This window comes from Lethenteron reissneri, chromosome 29, assembly GCF_015708825.2.
Source record: "Lethenteron reissneri isolate LAM-NWPU_2019-01 chromosome 29, ASM1570882v1, whole genome shotgun sequence".
In the NCBI taxonomy this organism is placed as follows: domain Eukaryota; kingdom Metazoa; phylum Chordata; class Hyperoartia; order Petromyzontiformes; family Petromyzontidae; genus Lethenteron; species Lethenteron reissneri.
This window is the reverse complement of record NC_083807.1, coordinates 1,216,408-1,235,482: the sequence shown is the minus strand read 5'-3', so window position 1 is coordinate 1,235,482 and position 19,075 is coordinate 1,216,408. Positions and strand designations below refer to the sequence as shown.

The window sequence follows — 19,075 nt, the reverse complement described above, 5'->3', positions numbered from 1 at the left end:
GGTGACCAGCACCGCGCTCGGCCGCCTTTGTCCCCCTAAGTGGCGATGTTCTACTACACATCGCACCAGGTACTCATCAGAGTCGACGCCCGCCCGCACGCGGACACACGCGGAGACACGTGTCGCTGACGTATCACGCCGACAGAGACCAAACCTCATGCAGCCCCGCTGGACACCGACACAGCGAGCGGAACAAGTGCGCAGAGAAGAGCGGCGAGGTGCATGCGGGGGATGATGCCGGGATTCAGGAAGGACACGCGTGTGCGTGTCTTTGTTTCGTTTGTTGTTCTTCCACCCCCAGATTAGCACGAAGGTTCAACATTCATGCGAACAGTGTTGCAACATACACGTGGGGTACATGGTAATCGGCCTTCTCTTTCACGCGCACACGAATGGAGTCCATCGCATCAGACGTGGAGAGAGAAGAGCTAAGCGGCCTGCTGTGCAGGACACGCTGCAAGCGAGGCCCGCGGGCCGCTTGATCGGAACTATCCACGGAGCGGCAGCCACAGTGGAGACCGCGCCACAGACACCCTGAGAGATAGAGGGGGGCCTTAATGCAGCAGTGGATAGACCACCGCTGCTGCTGCTGCTGATGGCGATGATGAAACGCGAGATGGAAAAGGCGGAGTGTGGAAGTTCGCGTGCGACCCGACGTCGGAACGCCACGGAGCCCCCCCCCCCAGCCCCCCGCGACTCACGTGTCGTGCGACGAGGTTGATCCCCGTCACTTTCTTGATCGCCTTGCGCACCTGCAGAGAGGCGGCGGCGGACCGTGACTCGTGACACGTGCAGCAGCAACAGCAACAACAACAACAACCCACTCGGCAGGACTTCTAACAACAACAACCCACTCGCCAGGACTTCTAACAACAACAACAACCCACTCGCCAGGACTTCAAACAACAACAACACACTCATCGGCTGAGCTAAAGGCGCGGCGCCCTTGCAACATCTCCCTCTCCACGACAGGGCGCTCTACTACTCCACAGAGCCACTCTAGAGTCTGTCCGGTATTTGGCCTACTCTTCCACGCTGGGTGAAGCGAGAGTACCCGCATGTCACCCCGCCGCACGCCATCTATCAACTGTGGTCTACTCACCATTGGAACCTCCTTTGCCAGTAGCAAAATATGATAATTGTTTTTTTTACCCTTTTATCTGGCAACAAAACTGACACCTTTATTTTTCGTGCACCTTTTGGCGTCATCTGGTCCAACACCATGTGAGACTAGGCCCGAAGAAAAGCTGTCTCGGGTTTGGACCAATCAATTTCAAGGACAGTGCATACATTATCAGAGTTATGTTTTTTGTTTGCATTCCGACTGCAGGTATTGTGGTCAATGCAAACATGACTCCTTGTAAAAAAAGATGTCAGTTTTGTTGCCAGATAAAAGGGTAAAAAAAAACAATTATATGGTCTACTCATTCGTTTTCTGGGTGGATGGTGGGGAGGTTAAGAAACTTGCCCATGGCTTCAACTATCGTGCCGGGAGACCATACTAACTCCTAGACTACCAACAACATTTTTTCATTTTTATTTTACCAGGTCAAGCCCACTGAGCTATCTTAGATCTGTTTCAGAAGCGACCTGGCAAACCACAAACTATCGCTCAGCAAAGTGGCTCATCATCATGCGGAATGTTTTTTTAAAGCGGCCAAAGATTCATATCGACGGGACCACCTCTGGATTGCAACTGCAGTGGGAAAAGCCGCAGCTGGGGCAACCTCAGGCTGCGTGGCGACTCGCCATGTGGTGGCATCGTCACCGTCAACGCCACCAGAATCAACCACCACCACGACCATCATCACCACCACCATCATCACCATCACCAAAACAAAGATCCCCGTATAGCCTGTAACAGACTGTGTGGGCCTTTGCCCAGTTGGCGACTGGCAAGCACCTAAAAAATGCCGGAACGGCACATGAGGGGGTGGGTGGCCAACACCACGCCCGGCCGCCTTTGTCTCCCCAGTGGCAATGTTTACACATCGCACCAGGTACTCATTTGAGGCTGAGTCGACCTACCCACCATCATCACCACCACCACAGCTGGCACTCGATGGCTGTCACGCTTCGACTCGCGAATAATCACCATCGCGGTGTCTCGATCGTGTCATTTGCGTGCGTCGCTTGTCGATTGTGTGTCCCGTTCGTGTTGTTTGTCTGTCGCTCTGGGCTCCCGCCCTTGTTAATGCCGGTCATGGGGGCTGTTTTAGTAAACTTCACCACGCTGGTCACAGGAGGTGACGGGGGGAGGTCCAGGACCCGCCCCTGACGTTGGCCGTGGCCGCAAACTAAACTCTGGTCGCCGAGTTGATCGACAGCACGGCCGCGCTAACCACAGCGCCACCACTCCCCTGCAGTGATAACGACAGCGAGTGTACGCGCCGCAGGGCGCATGCACTCACCTCGATGTCCATGAGGCAGTCGAAGAGGAATATGAACAAGCCCTGTGACGTCACAACGAGACAACAAATAGTAGAATGTTAAAACGTCGATTCCAAACGTGCTGTGAGGCATGTACACTAGACACGGGGAATGACTTTAAAAGTTGTATAAGCTCCTGTAGATGCCACTGGTTCTTCGCGTTCTGCAGAAGTAGATGCCACCACCGCCATCTATTGCGCGGAAGTTGAACTTACGACTCTCGGCCGAACAAGCACCTGCACATAACGGACGGGTTTGTTCGTATCTCTGAAAGTTCGTAAGTCGAATGTTCGTAAGTAGAGGAGTCCCCGTATCGGAGGACGGCCCCCTGCTGACAGTGGATGGCACCGCACGCACTCGGCGAGCCAGAGGGAGCGGGGGGGGAGCGGGGGGGGCGGGGGGGAGGGAGCAGGGGGGGGAGCGGGGGGAAGGAGCGGGGGGGGAGGGAGCGGGGGTGAGGGAGCGGGGGGGGATGGGAGCGGGGGGGGATGGGAGCGGGGGGGGGGGATGGGAGCGGGGGGGGAGGGAGCGGGGGGGGATGGGAGCGGGGGGGGGGATGGGAGTGGGGGGGAAGGGAGCGGGGGGGGATGGGAGCGGGGGGGGATGGGAGCGGGGGGGGGAGGGAGCGGGGGGGGGAGCGGGGGGGGGGATGGGATCGGGGGGGGGGATGGGAGCGGGGGGGAAGGGAGCGGGGGGGGATGGGAGCGGGGGGGGGGATGGGAGCGGGGGGGGGAGGGAGCGGGGGGGGGATGGGAGCGGGGGGGGAGGGAGCGGGGGGGGAGCGGGGGGGGGGATGGGATCGGGGGGGGGGATGGGAGCGGGGGGGGGCACTGGGACAAGAGGCGAACACGCAGGGGGTCAAATCGAGCGGGGTGCGCCCAGCGGAGACTCCTCAGCACTGGCGCTCACAACGCCCCCCCCCCCCTCCCGGCTTATCCCCCACACCAAAGGCGGGCGTGGTGCTGGCCACCCACCCCCTCGTGTGCCGTGCCGGCCTTTTTTAGGTGCTCGCCAACAGCACTTGCCCCAAAAGTCTGTTACAGGCTATACGGGGGATCTTTGTTTTGGTGATGATGGTAATGGTGGTGATAGTGATGATGGTGGTGGTTGATGCTGGTGGTGGTGTTGATGGTAGTGAGGCTAGAAAGTCTGTGGCATGGCGATCGTAGAGTTGCACCTTTCGAAATATGTGAAAGGCATTTTTTGTGTGTTTACATTTGCGATCTCCGTCAGAGCAACGCCGCTTTGGCTTCCACGTTTGACCTTAAAGCGATGCGTGCAAAGGACACACCTGCAGGGAGTTGAAGATGGTGAACAGGTAGTGCAGAGCTTGGTTGTCGCTGTTCTCTTTACTGAAAGCGAAGATGCCGAGTCCCCACGTGACCCCGAGGACGGGCATCATGACGGCGATGCTCTTGGCCAGCTGCTTGACGCGAACCGAGGGGCTCTCGCTGATGGCCGCGCTGACGCTGCGACGGCGCAGGATCTTGGTGAGCACCACCACCAGGATGATGGTGTTGAAGCCGACGATGACCAACGCGGGTACGACGAAGGACAGCAGAGCCCGGCTGTTCTCCCAGTCGAGCCAGCAGACTCCCTTCCGCGTGTACGCGTCGCGCGGCTTCGTCACGGCGATGGTGACGACCGCGATGACGGCCGGCGCCCCGTAGCCCACGGCGAACGCGGCCGCCCTGAGATGCTTCATGGGGACGCGGCTGAAGATGATGACGACGAGGTAGAAGAGGAAGAGGCCCTCGCACAGCATCCAGAAGAAGACCGAGAGGTAGCCGAGGTGCATGAGGAAGGTGGAGGCCAGGCAGAGGTTGGTGTTAACCTTGGTGCTGACGTCGGACGCGGCCACGATGAACCACACGTCGGCGAAGAGCAGCGACGCGCAGATGTTGATGAGGATGATGTGGCGCATGCGCGAGTTTTCCTGCTTCCTGACGTAGCGCCAGGCCACGGCCTCGACGATGAGGGCGCACACGAGCGCGCCCATGGAGACGCTCACGCCCACGTAGGTGATGTAGCCGAGGGTTTTCTTTTCTAAATCACTTAATGCATTATCTCCGTTGGGCGACATGAGCACGGAGAACGAGGTGAGATGGCTGCAGATGCACGTCAGGACATTGGTCTGGTTGTTGTAATTGCCGACAGTGCAGCCTTCGTCGGACCACCCCCCCGAGTAGTTGTTCATCTGCAAATCACAAACGTGCACGCACGCCCAGTTCAGTCCCGATCGGAGGCGTACAATGCACAACAACGTCAACATTTCTGCACGAATTTCTTCGCTCATCGAAGCAATATAAATACACGGCAATGGTGGGGAAGGCCTTGGGAGCTCTGTGACTAACTGCCAATGAAGGTGAAAATAAGAATAACTAAGACATTTTCAAACGATGAGTGTACGTAGGCACGAGCCAAACGGTAAAAAAGGAAAATGATGGTGAAGAGAATAAACCCCAATGGTTGCACAGCCATCTTTCCCGCGTCATCCTTGCCTGGATTCCCTCTCCTGCCTCCACTCCCTCAGCCACTCGCTTCCCACCATCACCAGCAGGGCCAGCTACGACATCTCCTGCCTCCACGTGTTATGTATTTAGTGACGTGTTAAGTTACCAAGTATCTTCTCAATACTTGGTAAAGGTATCAAGTTAAATATGTGGCGACTTTAAAAGCGCTATCAGGCGAATCATGATATTTGTTGCTATATTTGATTAGTTATATACGTTTTATTTCTGAGACGTAGCAACAATGTAATAACTACATTATTAATTATTGACAATTCATCAAATACTTTTAAAGCATTAAATAAAAGTTTGATGTACATTTTTAAATACCTGATAAATCATACGTTTGAGTATAGGCAAAATAAAATAATGTACACGTTTGATAACCAAGGGTACATCAAATCAACGGACATAAATACTCTATGTTCAGTTGTCAAACATATAAATGTTGCATTTAAATCTGTTGTCGATTACCAAACGTACATAAATATGTAGAGGCCTAGCCGAGCCACTATTGTGTCACGTGCAATGAATGTGTTATTAGACGCTTACGCCACTTGCTCCCAGAGGCAGATTCAAAATGTCGAGCGACGACCCGGCAAAGAGCCGGTGAACAAAGACACCCGTACCGTGTTGGCCCCGCACTGGCACGGCTCGGGTGTGCCAGTGGAGAAGGGGCATCGCCCAACACCCTGAAACGTGATTTGAATGCTGTAACCACTCACGTTCTGCAAGGGCATGCTGGTTACCTTGAAACTCCAGTGGACACAGCTGTAGTTGCTGTAGTTTCTGGCCAGCGGAATGAGATTCATATCCATGGTGATCTTGCTCAGGCTGGAATTGACTTTTAAGATGGTGCTGACCACGATGCTGGCCACCTTCGGCGCATTGGCCGTCTCATTCGTTGAGTTCTCAGGGGCAGCCTGTCCGAGAACGTCTCCTAGCGTCCTGCGTTGGTGTGGCAGTGGGTAGCAGCATCACAGGCTTGTCACGGTTCAATGGACGACGTCGATATCATCGTCGTCGTCGTCACAATGATCGGAGTCGCAGGCGTCAGTGTCACATGGGGGTGTCAGCGAGCGTCGGTAACATGCGAGTCCCTTTCACTGGCATTGTCATGAGCAATTATCGTCACAGAGACGATTGTCGCAAGAATCACTGGGATGCTTATCTATACTTTACTTTAAGAGTCGGGGCAATGTCAACTGGCGATCGTGTCACAGGCGTCCGTATATTTTGAGAAACTAAGAAAATGAAAAAAGTCAAAATACGGCGTACGTGAAGCTTTATGTTCGACCGCCGACTCAAGAAAGCCGACATTGCAGCCACAACATTGTGGACAGCAGCAGCAGGACAAGGAGACAACCTTGCCGGTGACATCCTAGGGAACCATCAGTGCAATGCGGCCGTCATTGCCACTGCTGCGTTTTGCCCCAGGGGCTTGGTGTGGACCCGCCCCCTCCCTGGCCACGTTGGGGACAGTTCAGCACGGCCCGAGGGTGGCCCGTGAACCCCGTCTGTTAAGTCGGTGGTCACAAGACAAGGCCCCGCACGCGAAACGCACGCAATCCGGCGACGACGTGTCCTCCTCACACCCCTCTCTTAGAGCCTCACCAGTTCTCCACTGCCCATTCCCTTCCTCTTACCTTCCCTCGCCCCTCCACTCCTGCCCGACCCTCCCCTATAGCCCTCTCGTGACCCCCCCCCCTCCCATGTGCCCTGTGGTACGATCGCTCATCCTTTGGCCCTTGCACTGTCCCTGGCCATCTAAATCACTCTGTTGTTGTTATCGCTATTAAACTCTGTCAAACGCCTTGAGCTAAGGCGCTCTATACATATGAAATAAGATAATATGTGGTGGGACATGCGAGGTGTGACGGGAGGGTTAATCCTCTGGTCACAGATCACCTTCTGCATGTATTATAACAGGCATTGGTGTTAAAGTCCCCGCCGATGTCATGGGTCGAATTCGGGAGTTTTGTCGACGTGTAAAATAGTACAGGACGAGTCTCTTTCCAGTTCGACCGCTCATTATCCTTTGAGTCACATATATCTAAGGAGATTTAAATGTTATTTTTCCACCTAAGAACTATTGCCAGAATGCATCACTTCCTGCACGTTACACCAGTCTTCTTATCTCTTCACGGGCTACCGGTCAAATTCCGAGTGGATTTTAAGATACTGCTATTAAGCTATAATGCTTTGAAGGGACTCACCCCAAATTACTTATTCCATCAAGGTCCTCAAGTTCTTCTTATCTCCTCAGCACTCCCAGGTCTAGGTTGAGCTTTTTTGGCGATCGTGCTTTTGTTAGCGTGGCAGCCAAGCTATGGAACGCCTCGCCACTTGAAATCAGGCGATCAGAGTCGGTAGATATATTGAAGTCTGCTTTGAAAACTCATCTCTTTAAATTGACTTTCCCTCTTTAGTTTGGTCGCTTGCCCCCTGGTATGTGTTTGTTTCCTGCTTTTCATGCATTGCGCATTGGGATCCTAGGATGGAATGAGCATCGTACGTTTTAATTGTGAGATTATTATTGGGACCATTTTTAATCTGGCGACGTCTTTCCCCACATCCTGCCCCCTCGCTCCGAACTGCGCCCAGCAATAACCACGGCCGACGGTGCCGGTGACGTCACCAAACACCTACCGATCACCTCCCGTCCAGCAACACATTGGTCACACTATTTTCCCGACTATAATCGAGCTAATCCGAGTAACTGAGCTGAAAAGTCAGCAACAGATGATCAATTCAATTATCCTGGCGCTAGGTCACAACATCCTAATGTCAGGATGCTGATGACGTGGACACATCACTCACGGGAAGAAAATGCTGGTGATGATGATGGGTCGTGTAAGATTTTTGATCACGTCCTCGTCAATGGACACCGTGTTGTTGAAATACACCTTCAAGTACGGTGTTATTCTGTTGTTGCCGTACACCGTGCCATTTAGCACAATGTTGGCGGTCTTGATGTCGAAATCCTTCTGCGTATCTGCACTCCACAGAGGACATATTCGCGTGGTTACTGTCCGTCACCCACAAAAGCGCTTTGTGTGTGGAGTGCGGTCGAGTGTGGTGGGGGGGGGGAGATGGTGTCACTGTGTCACTCACTGTGTCACTGTGTCACTCACTGTGTCACTGTGTGACTCACTGTGTGACTCACTGTGTCACTGTGTCACTCACTGTGTCACTGTGTCTATGTCAGTGTCACTGTGTCACTGTGTCTGTGTCACTGTGTCACTGTGTCACTGTGTCACTCACTGTGTCACTGTGTCACTCACTGTGTCACTGTGTCACCGTGTCACTGTGTCACTGTGTCACCGTGTCACCGTGTCACTGTGTCACTCACTGTGTCACTATGTCACTGTGTCACTCACTGTGTCACCGTGTAACTCACTGTGTCACTGTGTCACTCACGGTGTCACCGTGTCACTGTGTCACTCACTGTGTCACTGTGTCACTCACTGTGTCACCGTGTCACTGTGTCACTGTGTCACTGTGTCGCTGTGTCACTGTGTCACCGTGTCACTGTGTCACTCACTGTGTCACTGTGTCACTCACTGTGTCACTTACTGTGTCACTCACTGTGTCACTTACTGTGTCACTCACTGTGTCACTGTGTCACTCACTGTGTCACTTACTGTGTCACTCACTGTGTCACTTACTGTGTCACTCACTGTGTCACTGTGTCACTGTGTGACTGTGTGACTGTGTCACTGTATCACTGTGTGACTGTGTGTGTCACTGTGCCACTCACTGTGTCACTCACCGTGTCACTGTGTCACTCACTATGTCACTGTGTCACTGTGTCACCGTGTCACCGTGTCACTGTGTCACTGTGTCACTCACCGTGTCTGTGTCACTGTGTCACGTGTCACTGTGTCACTGTCACTGTGTAACTGTGTCACGTGTCACTGTGTCACTGTGTCACTCACTGTGTCACTATGTCACCGTGTCACCGTGTCACCGTGTCACTGTGTCACTCACTGTGTCACTGTGTCACTCACTGTGTCACTGTGTCACCGTGTCACTGTGTCACTGTGTCACCGTGTCACCGTGTCACTGTGTCACCGTGTCACTGTGTCACTCACTGTGTCACTATGTCACTGTGTCACTCACTGTGTCACCGTGTCACTCACTGTGTCACCATGTCACTCACTGTGTCACTGTGTCAACGTGTCACTGTGTCACTCACTGTGTCACTGTGTCACTCACTGTGTCACCGTGTCACTGTGTCACTGTGTCGCTGTGTCACTGTGTCACCGTGTCACCGTGTCACTGTGTCACTGTGTCGCTGTGTCACTCACTGTGTCACTATGTCGCTGTGTCACTCACTGTGTCACTGTGTCGCCGTGTCACTGTGTCACTGTGTCACCGTGTCACTGTGTCACTATGTCACCGTGTCACTGTGTCACTCACTATGTCACTGTGTCACTGTGTCACCGTGTCACCGTGTCACTGTGTCACTGTGTCACTCACTGTGTCACTCACTGTGTCACTTACTGTGTCACTCACTGTGTCACTGTGTGACTGTGTGACTGTGTGACTGTGTCACTGTGTCACTGTGTGACTGTGTGTGTCACTGTGTCACTCACTGTGTCACTGTGTCACTGTGTCACCGTGTCACTGTGTCACCGTGTCACTGTGTCACTCACTGTGTCACTGTCACTGTGTCACCATGTCACCGTGTCATTGTGTCACTCACTGTGTCACTGTGTCACTGTGTCACCGTGTCACCGTGTTACCGTGTCACTGTGTCACTCACTGTGTCACTCACTGTGTCACTGTGTCACTGTGTGACTGTGTGACTATGTCACTGTGTCACTGTGTGACTGTGTGTGTCACTCACCGTGTCACTGTGTCACTCACTATGTCACTGTGTCACTGTGTCACCATGTCACCGTGTCACCGTGTCACTGTGTCATTTACCGTGTCTGTGTCATGTGTCACTGTGTCACTGTCACTGTGTCACTGTGTCACGTGTCACTGTGTCACTGTGTTACTCACTGTGTTACTATGTCACCGTGTCACCGTGTCACCGTGTCACTGTGTCACTCACTGTGTCACTGGGTCACTCTGTGACTGTGTCACTGTGTCACCGTGTAACTGTGTCACTGTGTCACCGTGTCACTCACTGTGTCACTGTGTCACTCTGTGACTGTGTCACTGTGTCACTCACTGTGTCACTGTGTCACTGTGTGACTGTGTGACTATGTCACTGTGTCACTGTGTGACTGTGTGTGTCACTGTGTCACTCACTGTGTCACTCACCGTGTCACTGTGTCACTCACTATGTCACTGTGTCACTGTGTCACCGTGTCACCGTGTCACTGTGTCACTCACTGTGTCTGTGTCACTGTGTCACGTGTCACTGTGTCACTGTCACTGTGTCACTGTGCCACGTGTCACTGTGTCACTGTGTCACTCACTGTGTCACTATGTCACCGTGTCACTGTGTCACCGTGTCACCGTGTCACTCACTGTGTCACTGGGTCACTCTGTGACTGTGTCACTGTGTCACCGTGTAACTGTGCCACTGTGTCACCGTGTCACTCACTGTGTCACTGTGTCACTCACTGTGTCACTGTGTCACTCTGTGACTGTGTCACTGTGTCACCGTGTCACTGTGCCACTGTGTCACTGTGTCACTGTGCCACTGTGTCACCGTGTCACCGTGTCACCGTGTCACTGTGTCACTGTGTCACCGTGCCACCGTGTCACTGTGTCACCATGTCACCGTGTCACCGTGTCACCGTGTCACCGTGTCACTGTGTCACCATGTCACCGTGTCACCGTGTCACTCACTGTGTCACTGTGTCACCGTGCCACCGTGTCATCGTGCCACCGTGTCACCGTGCCACCGTGTCACCGTGTCACCGTGTCACCGTGCCACCGTGTCACCGTGTCACCGTGTCACCGTGCCACTGTGTCACCGTGTCACTGTGTCACCGTGTCACTGTGCCACTGTGTCACTGTGTCACCGTGTCACTATGCTATGGAGCTGTGACCACCCAAGTTAAATTACCGTCTGTAGCCAACATCAGCGGTGAACACCTCGACTGGCTCTGGGCCTCCTCTTGGTCGACTTGGCAATGATTGAGTACCTGGACCGCAATCACCACCCCTACCACTATCACTACACCTACTCCAATCCCTACCCAGACCTCTACCACTATCACTACCCCTATCACTACCCCAATCCCTACCCCTACCTCTACCACTATCACTACCCCTATCACTACCTCTACCCCTACCACTACCCCTACCATTACCCCTACCCATACCCCTACCACTACCCCTACCACTACCCATAGCCCTACCACTACCCCTACCACTATCACTACCCCTATCACTACCTCTACCACTACCCATACCCCTACTACTATCCCTACCACTACCCATACCCCTATCTCTACCACTAACACTACCCCTACCACTACCCCAATCCCGATCACTACCCCTACCACTACCCATAGCCCTACCACTACCCCTACCACTACCCCAATCCCTATCACTACCTCTACCCCTATTACTACCCCTACTACTACCCATACCCCTACCACTACCCCTATCCCTATCACTACCCCTACCACTACCTCTATCACTATCACTACCCCTATCCCTATCACTACCCCTATCACTACCCATACCACTATCACTACCCCTACCACTACCCCTACCACTACCCAATCCCTACCCCTACCACTACCCCTACCACTACCCCAATCCCTACCCCTACCACTACCCCTACCACTACCCCAATCCCTATCACTACCTCTACCACTATCCCTATCACTACCCCTATCACTATCACTATCCCTATAGCTACTTCAATCCCTACCGCTACCCCAACCCCTATCACTACTTCTACCCCTACCACTACCTATACCCCTACCACTACCCCTATCACTACTTCTACCCCTATCGCTACTTCTATCCCTACCGCTACCCCAACCCCTATCACTACCTCTACCGCTATCACTATCACTACCCATACCCCTATCACTACTTCTACGCCTTTCGCTACCCCAACCCCTATCACTACTTCTACCACTATCACTACCCATACCCCTATCACTACCCATACTCCTACCACTACCCATACTCCTACCACTACCTGTACCCCTATCACTACCCCAACCCCTATCACTACCCCAACCCCTATCACTACCCCAACCCATATCGCTACCCCAACCCTTATCGCTACCCCAACCCCTATCACTACTCCAACCCCTATCACTACCCCAACCCTATCACTACCCCAACCCTATCACTACCCCAGCCCCTATCACTACCTCTACTACTACCCCTATCACTACCACTACCCCAACCCCTCCTTAGCCACTCCCGCCCATTCTCTTGTCACCACCAGAACTACACCACCACCACTTGTAACAACAACCCCACGACTTAATCATTATCTCATCCGCTCTCGTCGTACGTCAGACTGGGCCTCGGCGCTGCGCGTGCCGGAGCGACGCCGCACGGGCGGCGCGCGTGCCGAGCGCTCCGTGCCGAGCGCTCCGTGCCGAGCGCTCCGTGCCGAGCGCTCCGTGCCGAGCGCTCCGTGCCGAGCGCTCCGTGCCGAGCGCTCCGTGCCGAGCGCTCCGTGCCCGCTACCTGTCGTCGTGTTGAAGGCGTCGGTGTCAATGGTGTTGGCGAACGCCTCCACGTTCTTCAGCAGCCTGGAGCTCTCGGTTTTGACGGCATCCCCTGCTGTGCTGCTTATCGTATTTGTTGACAGCAGGTTGCTCACAGAGTTAATAAAACTCTGAAAGACAAAGATTCCCCCCCCCCGTGTGTACCCTTTAGCAGACCGTTGGGGTGAATTGTGTCAGCGAGTGGCACCTGTGAAGACCGATGCAGATGGGCAGGATACCCCACGGGAACAACCGACGAGATGCGTACTCGAATGTTACTGGTGGGGTGGAGACCTTACTCTTTGTTTTGTCCGGTAAAGTCACGTAGGTGAAAACAAAATAAAATAAAACTAAATTAAATCACGACGTTTCGGAAGCAACACAAGCATCCGTCATCAGGTGTGACTGTTTTCACCTACGTGACTTTACCAAAAAAACCAAAGAGTATGGATCCTTGAAGTCACGAAAATTTCAAATCTAGAATTAGGGGTGGAGACCATCAAAGAGTTCAGGGGCGACGGCGGCGTGGCCTCACCTTGACCACGGCTGGGCTGAACGTGTAATTGCCGGAGACGCTCACAATGTTCTCAAGGGTTTCGCTGACGGACGTGACTTCTCCTTGGAGGATGTTGGTTGTGTTCGTGGTGGCGTTGGTCAACAATGCCAGGACCTCCGGAACTTTAACTTCCACTTTGCCCACACCAGCCTGAAGGTCCTGGGGTGAAGCGAGCGAGAGACGGCGTGACCTGGTGGTGACAGCTGTTCGGGTCTTCCCAGGGGGTCCTCCCGGGGGGTCTTCCCGGGGGGTCTTCCCAGGGGGTCTTCCCAGGGTCATCCTCTGTAAGTCTCAGAATAAATACGCTCAGAGCGAGTGGATCTTTAACGTCCGCTGTGAAGCAGACGGCCAAGGGCAGAGTTTGCGGGGGTGCACTGGGGAGGTGCAATGCCCCGTCCAAACTGAACACCTTTATTAATTTATTTTCTGTAGTTTATAATTAAAATAAAAAATGCATTAATAATATGCACCCGCAGTTCCTAATGTGAGGGACAAAGCAAACCCCAACCACCACCACCACCCCCCCCAAAAACTTCCAAGCCAAACTCTGCCTCTGAACGCCCCGGTAAATAGCACGCCCCGGTAAACAGCACGCCCCGGTAAACAGCATGCCCCGGTAAACAGCACGCCCCGGTAAACAGCACGCCCCGGTAAATAGCACGCCCCGCTCGCTATTAACCGGGGCGGCCAGCGGGCCAGCGCCACGACTCTCCGCGACAGGCGGCGTGTGCGCTGCCACCTGCCCCCCCTCCCCCCCGGACCCTGCAAGCCGTACTTTTATTTCATTGCTGGCGTTCTTTAAGGCATTGGAGACGCAGTTGTCGGTTGCGTTGCCGAATGACCCGTCCAGTAAGCATGTCCGATTGATGTATCCGGTGTAGCCCTTTCCGCATTGTATGGTGGCCACGCTCTCTTTATTTGTATCCGGCCACACATTATCCTTATCCGTGCAGATGTCCGTACCTGACAGACATTCAGCGACAGACTGTGGTGAGCAACGGCACTGTTTCTCGAGAGCACGCCTCCATTAGTGTGTGCATGTGCGTGTGTGTGCATGCATGCACCGAGTGCCCACAACAATGAGCAGAGCACTGGGCAGAAAAAACACAGCGACGTGGCACAGTGGGCAGCACAGGTCGTGGATCTGCCAGTCAGGACGACTATAAAATAGAGCCTAGCAGCTCATTGGGCACTTCCTACTTAAATAAATACAATCTAATATGAATCTCAGTCAGCCCAAACCCATAACACCTCACTATGGCTGTGGCTACCGGTCTCGTGACACTTTCCAGTCGAGTAGGGAGCTGGAAAATGTTCAGCCACGCAGGATGAGTTTACTCTTGAAGAGAAAGAACGAGCCAAACCAGGGTCCTTAGTTCGTCGTGAACCAGCAGAGCGTCGCCATTACTCTCACCGCACTTAGGATGGGCAGCGCCCACACCATGAATATTTGAAGGAGACATCCGCCATGCCGGGCCCGAGTGTTCCGGACACAGCTGCACAACGCGCTCACCACGTACCCGATGTGAAGACGACCGTGAGGGTTTTGGGGGCGGAGTTGAGGCCGTTCGTCGAGAATATGCACGTGACCGTGACATCGCTGCAGGACAGGGGTTTACGTGTCACGTTGTAAGCCGAGCAGCCCGTGGTGATATTGATGGGTGCTGAGTGAGAACAAAACAAAAAACACGTCGGGAAAAATGTTACGCAAGGTAAAGCATCGTCGCAAAAGTTGGGAAACGTTGCACCGGCTACTCGTGACGCAACTCGCTTTACACAGCAAGTTGCCTTCGGTGGCCTTTAATTAGCAGTGCAGACGAAGACAAAAGCTGTCAAGGCACTACGCATTTGCATCTTTACAAAGAGTTATTTTTGCCCTCGGTTGTGTCCCCCAGGTTCCGGGCAGGTCTTCACCAGCCCCTCGATCAACGTGGCCTGTTTTCAATCTGCTAAGTCTGTAGAACCTTAGATGACAGTTTAGTCTAGATTTGAAGCTTTCGTGACTGCAGGGATCCATACTCTTTGGTTCTTTTGGTAAAGTCACGTAGGTATAAAATAAAATAAATCACGATGTTTCGGGCGCAACACAAGCGTCCGTCATCAGGTGGGACAACCACAGCAAGAAACAACCGCTGAAGTGGGCGAGAGGGCTGCCGTGACAAGAGGTGATGTAGGTAACAGAGGGGGGAGGAGCAAGGGGGGTGAGAGAGGGGGGGGGATACCTTGCTTCCATTCACTGGCAAGACTACCTCAGCATTCAGCTCACTTGGTCTCTCTAATCAAGGGCATTTCACTGTCCCCAGATGATTTTCTCGTCAGCTTTGATGTGGTTTCTCTATTCACCAAGGTTCCTGTGCCTGACACCATAGCAATAATTGAAGATTTAGTCCAACATCGACTGAATCCTGATGTTCCTACTCTAGTTAGGCACTGCCTTGCTAACACTTACTTCACCTGGAATGGTACTTTCTACAAACAAAATGAAGGTACCCCCATGGGTTCCCCCTTATCACCAGTGATAGCGAATGTTTTCATGGAGAAATTTGAAACAGATGCCATCCAGACATCCACCCTACGTCCTTCCTTGTGGAAGAGAAATGTAGATGACACTTTCGTCATTTGGGCACATGACCTGCCAGCATTGAACCAATTTCTCAACCACATTAATTCCATACACCCATCCATCAAATTCACCATGGAAGTGGAGAAGGATGGTAAGCTACCACTCTTGGATGTCTTGTTTGAGAAGAGACCTGATGGCTCGTTGGGACACTGTCTACAGGAAAGCCACTCACACAGATTCCTATCTGAAACCTGATTCCCACCACCATCCGGTACAGAAGAATTCCCTCATCAAAACACTACACCATAGGGCCCACTGCATTTCCGACCAACACCACCTAGCCAGTGAACTGGAACACGTACACCAAGCCCTCAAGATGAATGGGTACTCGGACATCATTATCCGCAAAGCTGTTTCTCCAACCATAAAGAAACAACCCCCTGAGATGCCGATCAAAACCATCACGTTACCATACATAGCAGGTGTTACCAAAAAGATTTCCAAAATCTTAAACAAACACAAGATCCAGGTCCGATTAGAATACAGTACACAAATCCGCGATCTAATCCCATCTGTGAAGGATGTCCTTCCGGACATGCAATATCCTGGAGCCTACAAACTAAGTTGCACCTGTGGTGGCTGTTACATTGGGGAAACAAAACGACATGTCTCGGACCGTGTTCACGAACACAAGGCAGATCTGAAACACGGCAGAACCAATACCTCTGCCGTGGCTGATCATTGTTATAACGCTGTGGGCTCTCATGACATTGTTTTTTCCGAGACCAAGGTGCTCTTCAAACCTTCGGGCGACTATCAAAGGTTTGTTCATGAAGCCATCCAGCTATATAAACATAACTTCAACCGAGAAGATAGATACAAATTGAGCAATCATTGGAAGGATGTTATTAACCAGGTAAAACCTTCACTGCTTTATGGCGTTGCCTTCATATCCGCATCTCCAGCTTCCTCAGTCTCCCACTCCCAGCCCCGCCCACTTCCCCCCCCGCCTCACGTCTGCTCTTCCCTTAACGCTCTCGCAGCGCTCCCCTCCCCCTACCCCACATCCCCCCCCTCTCTCTCTCCCCCCTTGCTCCTCCACCCTCTGTTACCTACATCACCTCTTGTCACGGCAGCCCTCTTGCCCACTTCAGCGATTGTTTCTTGCTGTGGTTGTCCCACCTGATGACGGACGCTTGTGTTGCACCCCAAACGTCGTGATTTATTTTATTTCATACCTACGTGACTTTACTGAAAGAACCAAAGAGTATGTCAGTTCAGTTTGTGTATTGAGTAATCTCTACGAGATTTATAGTTTAGTTTGTGTATTGAGTCATCTCTAGTAGATGTATAGTTTAGTTTGTGTGTTGAGTCATCTACGAGGTTTATAGTTTAGTTTGGGTGTTGAGTCATAGTAATAGGTTTTTACGCTTTCAACTGGTACAAAAACTGACACTTTTTTTACAAGGCATCATGTTTGCAATAACCACAACACAAGCAGTCAAAATGCAAACAAAAAGAAGCAACTCTGATAATGATAATGATAAGCGCTGTCCTTGAAGTGTATTGGTCCACACCCGAGACAGCTTTTCTTAGAGCCTAGTCTCCATTGGTGTTGGACCAGATGACGCCAAAAGGCGTACAACTCAAAAAAGGGTAAAAAGCTATTACTATATTTTGCTACTGGTAAAGCAGGTATCATAGTGTATTGAGACATCTCTACGAGATGTATAGTTTAGTTTGTGTATTGAGTCATCTCTACGAGATGTATAGTTTAGTTTGTGTATTGAGTCATCACTACGAGATGTATAGTTTAGTTTGTGTATTGAGTCATCTCTACGAGATTTATAGTTTAGTTTGTGTATTGAGTCATCTCTACGAGATTTATAGTTTAGTTTGTGTATTGAGTCATCTCTACGAGATGTATAGTTTAGTTTGTGTATTGAGTCATCTCTACGAGATTTATAGTTTAGTTTGTGTATTGAGTCATCTCTACGAGATTTATAGTTTAGTTTGTGTATTGAGTCATCACTACGAGATGTATAGTTTAGTTTGTGTATTGAGTCATCTCTACGAGATTTATAGTTTAGTTTGTGTATTGAGTCATCTCTACGAGATTTATAGTTTAGTTTGTGTATTGAGTCATCTCTACGAGATGTATAGTTTAGTTTGTGTATTGAGTCATCTCTACGAGATTTATAGTTTAGTTTGTGTATTGAGTCATCTCTACGAGATTTATAGTTTAGTTTGTGTATTGAGTCATCACTACGAGATGTATAGTTTAGTTTGTGTATTGAGTCATCTCTACGAGATTTATAGTTTAGTTTGTGTATTGAGTCATCTCTACGAGATTTATAGTTTAGTTTGTGTATTGAGTCATCTCTACGAGATGTATAGTTTAGTTTGTGTATTGAGTCATCTCTACGAGATTTATAGTTTAGTTTGTGTATTGAGTCATCTCTACAAGATGTATAGTTTAGTTTGTGTATTGAGTCATCTCTACGAGATTTATAGTTTAGTTTGTGTATTGAGTCATCTCTACGAGATTTATAGTTTAGTTTGTGTATTGAGTCATCACTACGAGATGTATAGTTTAGTTTGTGTATTGAGTCATCACTAGTAGATGTATGTATAGTTTAGTTTGTGTATTGAGTCATCTTAATGAGATGTATAGTTTAGTTTGTGTATTGAGTCATCACTACGAGATGTATAGTTTAGTTTGTGTATTGAGTCATCACTAGTAGATGTATGTATAGTTTAGTTTGTGTATTGAGTCATCTTAATGAGATGTATAATTTAGTTTGTGTATTGAGTCATCTCTACAAGATGTATAGTTTAGTTTGTGTATTGAGTCATCTCTACGAGATGTATAGTTTAGTTTGTGTATTGAGTCATCTCTACGAGATTTATAGTGACCCCCCCCCCCACGAACCAGCCTCCCCCATTCATGTTCCGCCCTTTGTCAATCCACTGCTGGATGAAGATCTTTCCCCAACCCCAGCCGGTCATGGCGGTGGCTCGACAAGGTTACCCATAGCAGAGCTGAAAGTTGAGTTTGTAACCATTTCCCCGCCCCTCCGATTCGTGCATACGCACGGTGGATCACGCTTACCGACGTAGGGAATGTCTTGGCCCCCTATTGTCCAGGTGGCGGTGCCGCTGGCAGGGACCACGAGGCACAGCTCGAGGGGCACTTGCAGGTTATTGTCGTTGCACCGCCTGGAGGTGGTGCTAAAGGATCCCCTCATCGGGTCGACCTCGGGCGTGGCCGTGATCCGCATCGTGCCGTTGCCCTCGAACACCATCAAGCCGTCCAGCACCTGGCAGCGGTACGTGCCTGCGGGGACGCGGCTCTTTGTCAGAAGCGACCGTC

The 19,075-nt window shown here is 51.5% G+C and overlaps 1 protein-coding gene across 1 annotated transcript in view; it reads right to left on the bottom strand.

Annotated features, from left to right (window-relative positions):
• LOC133349070 (adhesion G protein-coupled receptor F5-like) overlaps window positions 1-19,075 on the bottom strand; it is a 48,167-nt gene that overhangs the window by 6,951 nt on the left and 22,141 nt on the right. The window contains exons 14-23 of the mRNA XM_061562208.1: window positions 18,815-19,039; window positions 14,660-14,803; window positions 13,915-14,102; window positions 13,119-13,298; window positions 12,564-12,714; window positions 7,761-7,935; window positions 5,690-5,888; window positions 3,722-4,627; window positions 2,412-2,453; window positions 702-752 (exon numbers count right to left, since the gene is read on the bottom strand). Coding sequence (XP_061418192.1) covers window positions 702-752; window positions 2,412-2,453; window positions 3,722-4,627; window positions 5,690-5,888; window positions 7,761-7,935; window positions 12,564-12,714; window positions 13,119-13,298; window positions 13,915-14,102; window positions 14,660-14,803; window positions 18,815-19,039 — 2,261 coding nt within the window. The remainder of the gene's footprint in view (window positions 1-701; window positions 753-2,411; window positions 2,454-3,721; window positions 4,628-5,689; window positions 5,889-7,760; window positions 7,936-12,563; window positions 12,715-13,118; window positions 13,299-13,914; window positions 14,103-14,659; window positions 14,804-18,814; window positions 19,040-19,075) is intronic.